The sequence below is a fragment of the Esox lucius genome, chromosome 22 (assembly GCF_011004845.1).
Source record: "Esox lucius isolate fEsoLuc1 chromosome 22, fEsoLuc1.pri, whole genome shotgun sequence".
Lineage (NCBI taxonomy): Eukaryota > Metazoa > Chordata > Actinopteri > Esociformes > Esocidae > Esox > Esox lucius.
Genome location: NC_047590.1, coordinates 14,684,418 through 14,695,236, shown reverse-complemented (window position 1 = coordinate 14,695,236; position 10,819 = coordinate 14,684,418). Strand labels below are relative to the sequence as shown.

The 10,819-nt window shown below is 39.4% G+C and overlaps 3 protein-coding genes across 3 annotated transcripts; 2 read left to right on the top strand and 1 right to left on the bottom strand.

Annotated features, from left to right (window-relative positions):
- Window positions 1-587: 587 nt before the first annotated feature.
- Window positions 588-1,770, top strand: LOC105023159 (gamma-crystallin M3-like). The gene is made up of 3 exons (XM_010892123.1): window positions 588-631; window positions 1,002-1,241; window positions 1,424-1,770. The coding sequence occupies exons 1-3, from the start codon at window positions 623-625 to the stop codon at window positions 1,715-1,717; spliced, it is 543 nt and encodes a 180-aa protein (XP_010890425.1). The 5' UTR covers window positions 588-622; the 3' UTR covers window positions 1,718-1,770.
- Window positions 1,771-4,549: 2,779 nt separating this feature from the next.
- On the bottom strand, window positions 4,550-5,499 carry LOC105023158 (gamma-crystallin M3-like). The gene is made up of 3 exons (XM_010892122.2): window positions 5,403-5,499; window positions 5,010-5,258; window positions 4,550-4,871 (listed from the first exon to the last, which is right to left on the bottom strand). Exons 1-3 carry the CDS (start codon window positions 5,415-5,417, stop codon window positions 4,593-4,595), a joined length of 543 nt encoding a protein of 180 aa, XP_010890424.1. The 5' UTR covers window positions 5,418-5,499; the 3' UTR covers window positions 4,550-4,592.
- Window positions 5,500-6,518: 1,019 nt separating this feature from the next.
- LOC105023157 (gamma-crystallin M3-like) lies at window positions 6,519-8,047 on the top strand. The gene is made up of 3 exons (XM_010892120.4): window positions 6,519-6,584; window positions 7,083-7,349; window positions 7,666-8,047. The coding sequence occupies exons 1-3, from the start codon at window positions 6,576-6,578 to the stop codon at window positions 7,942-7,944; spliced, it is 555 nt and encodes a 184-aa protein (XP_010890422.1). The 5' UTR covers window positions 6,519-6,575; the 3' UTR covers window positions 7,945-8,047.
- Window positions 8,048-10,819: the final 2,772 nt, after the last annotated feature.

Below are 10,819 nucleotides of genomic sequence, written 5' to 3'. Positions count from 1 at the left end.
ACAGTTGTCATGGTGACATCAACATTATCCGCGGTGGATTCTCATGCTGCTGAGATAATATAGTGTACACGGCTTCACTCTGAAGGAACTGAGTGACATGAAAGCCAACATTAAGGCTGTATAAATGTCTTCCCATCTGTGAAGACATTTTGAGCTGACACTTTATTATTTTGTGTATACAGTATATTAAGTGTATTTAAAAATCCATACATGACCATTAAGTAGAATATTTATTGCCGAACAATTTAATACAAAAAATATCCCAATATATTTTATACTCTAAACTAATGATGGGCAAATGAGATGGACTCTTCAAATGCGTGCTTATGTCAAATAAATATCTTAACAATTGTTTGTAAATATGCTTGGAAAACATGTTAAAAAAACATAATGTAAATTGTTATGATCCCATAGCAATTCCAGTCTTTATGCCCACACATGTATCCATACTTGTGCCAGGCAAGGGCACAGCTGCACAAAATCAGCAGCAAGAAGCATCCTGCTTATTCATCAGGTTCTGGAATTTGAATGACAAAAAGCTATTTGAAAGCCTATAAAGTATAAAAGCCACGATAAGCATGGTCTATTGGACATCATCCCAGTGCTGCATCTAAAAAACACCATGGGCAAGGTACAGTGGGGTTTTGCCAAATTATATAGTTCGCTTTTCTGCCTAATGCTTTGGCAAATTTACTTTATTTATTTTATAATGGTCATGTTATACAATTGTTATGTTTGGACATGAACCAGTCTTTCTACCTGACTGTTTTCATTTTCAGCATTTGAAATGCTATACTTTAAGACAGATTGTAGGCCTGACTGGTTAATTTTCCACTCTTATTCCTACATTTATATAATGTCATTATTAATATACTTATGGCAATAACATGCTATCGTTCTTCTTTCAAAATAAATCGTTTATGTATTAATATGTATATCATTAGTCGATTAAAATAACTTGGATTTGAGGCTCTGTATCCATCTCCATGCGTTGGCTTTAGATCATCTTCTACGAGGACAGGAACTTCCAGGGTCGTTCCTATGAGACCAGCTCTGACTGCCCTGAGCTGACACCCTACCTGAGCAAGTGCAACTCCTGCAGAGTGGAGAGCGGCTGCTTCATGGTTTACGACCGTTCCAACTTCCAGGGAAACCAGTACTTCCTGAGGAGAGGAGAGTACACCGACTACCAGTGTATGGGAATGACAGACTCCATCCGCTCCTGCCGCATGATCCCTCACGTAAGATGCCTCCACATCGCAACAACGGATAAACGATGCATTTACACCGCATCAAGAAAAACAAACATTTGCTTGTAGTCACGCTTATGTGTTATAATATATAATTATCTAAAGAGACAACTTAAAAAAATATATTTGGTCAGCTTCATATTTAAACGTGTCTTTATAAAAAAAATATGCAGCACAACGGACCGTTCAGGATGCAGGTCTACGAGAGGGAGAACTTCGGAGGTCAGATGCATGAGCTGATGGACGACTGCGAGTCCATCCAGGAGCGCTACCGAATGTCAAACTGCCAGTCGTGCAACGTGATGGACGGCCACTGGCTCATGTACGAGCAGCCCCACTTCAGAGGCAAGCAGGTGTACGTGAGACCTGGAGAGTACAGGAACCTCAGAGAGATGGGAAACAGCTCCATGAATAGGTATAGCTCCATGAGGCGTATCATGGATTCCTGCGAGGGTCAGAGTAATTGATTCTGACATTTCTATTGTCCTTACATTCTGAATAAATTTCCTATAATAGAAAACACGAGTCATTGTCTATGTACGAACATGCCTTAACTTGTTACGTCAAGTGAATGATCATATTTTGTCACGTTTTGATCGTACATTGATAGCCTCTCCCTTGTTAGAGATGTATGTTATGGAGAGTATGTCCACAAATGTAGACCTCGTTCACATCTGACACAAACACGTATTGCAACTATGTTTTTCTCAAAGCAAACGTAATGGTAAATACTGTCACTTTAGTGCGCTGATGAAGGTGCAGCGCAACTGTAATGTTTACAAGAACATTAGTGTCTAGACTTAAAACCTTTTTATGTCCACCAGGCAACAGAATAATGCATGGCCTATATGAAAACACAAAACAAATAGTCATGATAAGTTCATGAATTGAACTTAAATTCATTTGATCCAAAATAGCTACATAAAATAGATATATTGTGTGGGAACAACTACTCGGTGTATAAAGCTACAGAAAACATTGTTATCTATACTGCCCAAAAAATATATTTGCAATGTTTTAGCCCTTTTCTAACATTCCTATAAACTGCCAATCTCATCATACCATTAATTACTTGAAAAATTTTATTTTTATCTAAAGGGTATCCCAAAGGAATGTCATCAACAAAGCTGATACATTTCGTAAATGACCTAGTGGTGAAGCAGAAGTTCTGCTTCTGGATAAGTCACTATTGTATGCCAGAAGCGTCGCTAGGATCACAATACATTCGGGGCTTAGGCCACCGGGACAGAAAGTACAGGGTTTTGAATGTACATGTGGAATTTTTCGATGTACACGCTAGCGGCCTACACGTCTACATTTTCACAACGCTCGATCGGAATTACAGATGAATAGATCAGGGGCGATTCTTCTATTATTATTAATTTTGGTCCATTTGAAATTCGGGGCTATTCATAAAAGATCTGGGGCTATTCATAAAAGAGCCGGGGCTATAGCCCCAGACGCCCAGGGCTAAAGACGCCACTGTTGTATGCACTGGCACAACACTGGGAGGGCAATTTTATATTGTCACTATGCTTTGCTAGTTTTGCTATGTTGACACTAAATCTTGGTAATAATACATACTTAGTTCAAGCTAAGTGCTACACCTGCATTATCATCACTGAGGATATTAAGAAGCATCGCTAACAACAAAATGTAATAGTCAATACCAAAGGACCAGTTTTATAAAATACACCACCAGCAAATGTAATAATGTCAGGAAGCAACTAGGTAGTAAAACTATCCAAATACTCGGCTATTCCATGCGCCCGCAATTACTCCATGACATTACTAATGTATGTACATCTTGCTTGCTTCCAAAAAACATAGCTAGCTAGCAAAGTTAATACAAAACTGTATAATAACACAACAACACAACAAGCCAAGGAGGGTGCAACCAAAATTTACAGCTATCCCAAGATTGACCAGAGTATTTTTTCAGTGAAATTATCTAATTTCCAGACAATATACGGAACGTCTGGTGAAAACGTAATGAGTAATAATAAGCCAATCATGTAAAATTCCCAGCACTGTAGTCGTTAGATAAATTTGCTTAGTCTATCAATTTTATATTCTCCAACAACGCTTTCACCCACATGTTGCGTATAGAAGCACTAATCAATACATACTAATCAAACATCATAACATTGTTGTGGGACAGCTCAGTGTACAGCTGTCTTGATACTGCTCTGATTCAGGGCAAAACAATGCAATTACTGCTTCGGGGAAACTTGTCCATTGTGATGAAATGTTACTACAGCTGCTAAATGGCTAGCTCATTGATGGAGCATCACATTTGGCGTTGTGGGCTGCATATAATCAACATATAGAAACTACACAAAGTACTCAGAACTAATGGTTTGTTGGGAGGCTGACCTTTTTTGCCTTTTCAGTTTTTGATTAGCTAAGGTCAAAAGATTATAAATACTTAATTTATTCACAACCATACAATTATATGGTCACTCACGCTAAGGCCAACTTTGACACCATTTCAAAGCCATGCCAAATGGGGAAATGGTTGCACCATAACAAGACATTGTAATGATGTTCAGAAAGTTGAGAAAATGTCTTTCAAACAATTTTGCTTGGAAAATGCCAACTTTGAAAGCTAACCCTAACCTAGTCAGACCTGTGAATTTGGTACAATAAGTTCATCCTCTGGGAGTAGACATTTTGTATCAAGGATGCATCAAGGCTGCCATGAGAAAAACTGTTAGAACACTACCACTGTAGCACCAAATGTACGTCAAACAACATGGCCACTTCAGACCAATGAACATTGAAGTGGGCATCTGGCACATGAATGCATAAAAATCAACCACAAGTTAATATGTTTTGATGTGTTTAACATTTGGCACACATGCTCAGGTAAAGTAACTGTCAGGTCAGGTTGAATTTGGCCACTTTGTGGTGCAGTAGGACAGGACAAAATGTTCATGCTATGTCATTGTGGCTTTATGTTCTGGGTTGGACACAGTCAACGCTGATATTGAGTTGTGATATTTGGCAAACGTGATAAGCAGTAATGAAGAAGCTCATCTTAGAGAAACAAATTGTGTTTGTCCTGTTAGCTAATACAAAAAAAGTATTTGCTTTCGAATGTGGTGCTACCAACTCTGACAAAGTGCCTTCATTAATGGGCCTCTTTTTAAATAAGTCTCCACTAATATCTCCACTTTGTAAGGGTATTCACTTGCTGTCAGAAATCAGATTTTATACACTTGTCTCAATAATTTCTTACACTTAATTTGTGATGTTATTGTTGTACATTGGTTCTAAAAGGACTTGGATACATCAGGTGAATTTAAAATGAATATTTTAATTAACTTAAACAAAAATGCTTCAACAGGAATCCATGATGCGTCTCATTGACATGAATCTACTCATGGAGCTGTTTGCCATCTCTCTGAGGTTCCTGTACTCTCCAGGTCTCACGTACATCTGCTTGCCTCTGTAATGGGGCTGCTCGTACAGGAGCCAGTGGCCGTCCATCACGTTGCAGGACTGGCAGTCGGACATACGGTAGCGCTCCTGGATGGACTCACAGTCGTCATTCAGCTCGTGCATCTGACCTCCGAAGTTCTCCCGTTCGTACAGCCTCATTCTGAATGGTCCCCTGTACTGTTGATGAATAATGATAACATGTCAGAAGAACATTGAATGCACAGGCTCACGGATTCAAGGTACAGTCTTGTTGAAACTATTGTACGACTTGTTGAAATGACATTTTCTGAACGTGCTACGTGCTCATGGACTTACACTGGGGATGTGACGGCAAGATCTGATGCAGTCACTCATGGTCATGCCCATCAGGCGCTGGTTGTCGGGGTACTCGCCTCTCCTAACCATCATCTGATGACCCATGAAGTTAGGGCGCTCATAGACCATGAAGCAGCCGCTCTCCACCCTGCAGGAGTTGCACCTGCTCAGGTAAGAGGTCAGCTCAGGGCAGTCAGAGCTGGTCTCATAGGAACGTCCCTGGAAGTTCCTGTCCTCGTAGAAGATGATCTGCGTGGACAAGCACATTAAATGAGCGCACTAATGACCGCCCTCACTGGATTACCGGTGTCTTTTGTCTGAGGGTTTTCTCCGGAATGCACCGCTGCACGGGTAGTGCCAGAAAGAAAGGCGTGGAGACATTGTGGCACTTACCTTGCCCATGGTCATGATGGTGTTGATCCTAAAGCTGATCCGATCTCAGATGGAACACTGGACCATCAACCTCTCTACCTTTTATACCTTGGATAGCTTTCACATCTCCATATGCATTGTACTAGAATTCCATGAGTCATCCTTTTATGTTGTGCCACAGAGCAGGGCCATATGGGGTCATGTTTCCACCTTAGCCTAGCTACACTTGATCTCCCCCCAAAGTGTTTTAATTGTATTATTAGCGGTGTTAGATTACTGGATTATTTATTTTATTTTATTTATTTTTCTTGATTCTAAAATGTATAGAATCAGTATTGTTTTATGAATTCCGTGTTAACCTGTCAATGATTTTGTCCTCTGATCTGATTGGTCAGTCTTATAAAAAAAGAAGAACCAGCAAGTTGTCAAATAATAATCTGTCTTCCTCCAAATGAGTCCTAAAAGAGTCACATTCCTCAAAATAATAACTCACAATATATAAATTATTTTTCCTTCTGCTAAAACCTAATTGGTTTGAGTTGAAATGTAAACATCTTATAATTTATTTCAATTAGTTAAAAAAGCATTCCTGTTTTTTGATAAAAAGCTAACCTTTATGATAGCAACAACTCTGTAGCTAGATATTTTTAACCACAATGCAACAACACAGAACTGTCAAATTTGATGTCAGTTAATGTATAACAAAAAGCAGTGAATTGAAAAAAAACTGGTCAAAATGAAATGCAGGGAAAATATGTTGTTTGTGCAACTTAAAATGAAGTGTTACTGAGTGTTCTCTAGGTGAAACAAAGTTAATTGAGTTTGACCCATTTCAAATGAACTGTAACCGTAGTTTGCCACCACAAACCACTGGCATATGACGTACATGAATAGTTTAAGCCAAACGGATTCTACAGAATGTTCGATTTCTAGTGAAAACAGAACAACGTGGAAGAAATATGTATGTCGAGGCCCCAAAGCTGCATTCGGCATCCAGTAGTAACTAATTGAGGTGTGCAGTGAATACAACCGCCACGTGGGCCTGGTGATGACTCGTGCAATTTAACACAAAGGTGTGCAAGGTGCCTGGTGGACCCAATGCCCATATAAAAGGACCTCTGGCTGCACACAACACACCGTGCCAACTACGCGTCATCTAATCAAGCTTAACCATCAAGCTAATCCATCGTCACCATGGGAAGGGTAATGCGAAGTGCCTGATATGTGTTGAGGGGGCCTGGTCAATTAAAACTAATTTAATTCAAATACAATTGTCAGGTCTAGCATCTAAAACCACAAAAGTCTTAATCAAATTCATTTTAATCAGTGAGAATAAAGCCCAGTTTTGCTAATAATGTAACTGTTTTTAACAAGATTTGTAGTTTCATTGTTGTTGCTTGATGTATACAAAGTTAATTACTGACAACGATAGTTTTAGTTATTTGATTTTGTTCATGAATAATGCACAATCAATTCATAATATTATAATATACCGATCCGTTACTACATTTAAAACAACATATATTATGGTTTTCATTACGTGGGCTAACAACATGGCCAAAACAATTTCACTCTACCAAATATTATTTTGTTATTCCCCTCCCTTTTCAGAGACTGTATACCTTGCAGAACCACTATAATGGCAACGATATTGCCATTATAGTGTTATCAAGAACCTAACTTGTTTTCAAACCCTTTCAGATCATCTTCTTTGAGGAAAAGAATTTCCAGGGTCGCAGCTATGAGTCCAGCAGTGACTGCCCAGATCTCAACATGTACCTGAGCCGTTGCCAGTCCATCAGGGTGGAGCTGGGCTGCTTCGTCATCTACGACCGCTCCAACTACATGGGAAACCAGATGTTTCTGAGGAGGGGCGAATATACCGACCTCCAGCGTATGGGTTCTATGATGGGCATGGGTGGCATGACCATGATGGATTCCATCCATTCTTCTCGCATGATCCCAATGGTAAGACGTCCTTTGTTGAAGCGGCTCGGATGATGACATTTCTCGCCAAATTAAACATTTGTTTAGAAGTTGTCCCTGGATAGCGGTAAAGTTAAGTTACAGTGATAATACAAATACATTTAAATTCACTTTTTTTATGGAAAACTACAATCACTCTTTCAATTAGTTAAGTTCAGGTGGTTTTAAAGCAGTTTGTCTCCACTGTGCATCGTCTACCTTCCTGTATACCAGTCAATTAACAATCAATGAGGACATTATGCACTGGAAACACAGAAGACACAAATGCTAATGAAAGGCAACATTCTCTCCCCAACAGCATAGAGGTCAGTTCAGAATGAGGCTGTACGAGAGGGAGAGCTTCGCCGGTCAGATGTACGAGCTGATGGACGACTGTGAGTCGGTCCAGGATCGCTTCCGCATGTCCGAAATGCAGTCGTGCAACGTGATGGAGGGCCACTGGCTCATGTACGAGCAGCCCCACTTCAGAGGCAGGATGATGTACGTGAGACCTGGAGAGTACAGGAGCCTCAGAGACATTGGCATGACTGCCATGATGAGAATCAGCTCCATCAAAAGGATCACAGATGCCTGCTAGAGTCAGCGCCATTAACGCCTGGGATTCTTACTAGTTTAACATGTAAAAGTCTGCTTAATGTTACAACTCTAATTGCATGAAATAAAAGTGGTATTTTGAAGTACTTTTTTTATATCTGTCTCTAATTATTCTATAGTATTGAATCTGCCATGGTTTTAATAGATTACGGTAGTATATTATAAAATGTGCATAGAACATGCCCTCAGCTTAATTTTCACTATCTTTTCTTTTTAACTGTAGACTTTTAACAGTTCATAGGGCATACAATACCCCTCAATTGTAATATGTCTTAAAGTTAATGTATTTGCTAGCTAGTTTACATGAATCTGCGTAAATGGAAATTAAGTGGCCGAAAATGTAATCATGTTGGAATATTTTATAATTTTTCCCCAATGAATTAATTAGGGGAGAATGGGGTAAGTCTTCTTAAATTTTCCTAAAGGTTCAATTCACCCATTCTCTCTTCCTGCCTGATTGGAAAATAATCCAGAAATATATAGCATAGCTATGTATAAGGTCTAGAGAAGATCCTGTAAAATATCAGCCTGAGGTCACATCACCTACAGCTTCTCAAACTTGCCGTAAACAAATAAATTATCTATTTACTCATAATGTATAAACAATAGACCATAAGCTGGTCTTGAGAAGTTAGAGATGTCAGAAGAACTGGATGTCCCATGACCTCTGGTGGCTGAGAATATTTTGTCCAAGGAACTCTCTCATATCTGCATTGTTATGTCTGAGATCTTTACAATAGCAGAGAGGGACATGACATAATTTGTATTCATAACAGACATATAAACAGAGACAATTTCCATCAAATGTGAATATTAAAATAGATAACATTCATGTTTTTGAGGGGTTTTCCTGAAACATTTGGTTAAAAAGAGCAGTAATTTCCAAATCAATTGTTATAACTTTATTCTTTTTAATTCATGTTCCATTTTTGTAGTCAACCTTGTGATAGCGTATGTGTGAAATCTCCCAGAGCCATTACAATAGACGGAGAACAATGAAGAAGATACAGAACATCACCAACCAGATGGCGGTTCACCTCAATACGCGGCGTGCGGTATGTTGCTTGGTCAGATGTTCTTCACAATGGTGCAGCCATTGCTCTGAACACAATAGATTTAGTAGGTGATGTACAGAGGTCAGCGCACTGAGGCAATTCAATTCAGAAACAAACTTGTGCCAGCTGACCCACAGATGCACAGACCCATAAACACAGGTGCATGGACACACACACACACACACACACACACACACACACTAATAAACAGTTGCAGAATTTCCAACAAACATGTATCATATAAGATCATATCAGAATCAGTTTGGTAGGCCTATTTATTCCCGTAATCCTAGAATATGTATGCCTACATTCCATTCCAGGACCTTACATTTTCACTTTCATCTTGGGATGACGAGTTTAAAAAATAGCTTTAAGAACCTGTTTCCTAGTGATGTAGATGGCACAGTGATTTCCTGCACTATACAGCTTTTGTTTTCTCACTTAAACTGACACTGGGTGAACTGTGTATAGTTTTAGCAACTCTGAAGTGACTGGGGGATTTTGCTGGCTTTCCTCGCCCTCGTCTGCCATTGTTTGTCGATGTGGTTAAGGAGGAGACGATCATGTCTGTTGGTGATGCTGTTTGAAGAGAGGGAGGGTGTGGCTTTTTCATTTGACAACAGAATTGGCTTCAGTTGACCAATAGAAAGATTACATTTTAGGGTGTGCTTTTGTATGCCAAAATAATTTGTGGGTAAATAAATATTGTCATGCTGTTCGCGCAACTAGAACGTTTACACCAAAAATGATGCTTCCATGTACAGGTCCCCTATGGAATAAATCCTCACCTCACCCGTCAAAAGCACTATCTAGTTTAAAAGCGGTTATAGAGCAATAAGTGAGTGGGAATGAGAGTGCTCATAAGAGTTCTTCCAAATGCAGATTGCTATAAGTATTATGAGATTATTACCATAAAGTGACTTCTGAAGGATGATTGGGGATGAATATTACAGCAATTTAATAGTAAGTGGTAAACCTCATGCGCCATACTAATTCAACTGGACAATGCAGGGGCAACATCAAGCTTCGGAGAGCCAATCCTGGTGAGAACAGACACAACCCTTTATGAAAGTTCAATTGAGGCAATAGTGATATGCTGGTGAGTATATTTTTCCAAAGGGGTTCTTGCATAAGAATTGGATTTAATGAGCCTTCATCTCCAACATTACGTTTATGCACATCCACAAAGGGGATCTCTTCATCAAGAGGCATGACCACATTAGGTAATCTCAATACATACATTACGTTAAAGAGATGTTTAAGATGAAGTCTTAATGTAGCGTTACCTCGTGAGAACAACTAAATGTAAAGATTTGCCCAAAAGCAACAACTAAATGTAAAGATTTGCCCCAAAGCAACAACTAAATGTAAAGATTTGCCCCAAAGCAACAACTAAATGTGAAGAGTAAGATCAACTTAATGTAAACTGTTAACCCTTAAGAAAATTACATTTCAAAACCATAAACCTAAAAGAACAGATCCATGTAAAGTCACTCTACCAGAACAACCCTAATGTAAGGTGTTACCCAAAATAATCCACTTAATGTAAATGCCAACCTATTTCTTCATTAATCACACAGGGTACGTTCAGCGTGATGATCTCTGAGAGGGGTAGCTTTGAAAGCCGAGTGCACAAGCTGTGAGTCTATTCATAACGCTACCATGACTACCAGATCTGCTTCACTGTGAGGGAGGCCCACTGGCTCATGTAAGAGTAGCTCCACGGGCTCAGTTTGGCATGGAGTAGTTGGCAGAGTATGAAGCTTGCAGTGTCAGGAGGGTGGGTTCGATTCCCCAGATGAC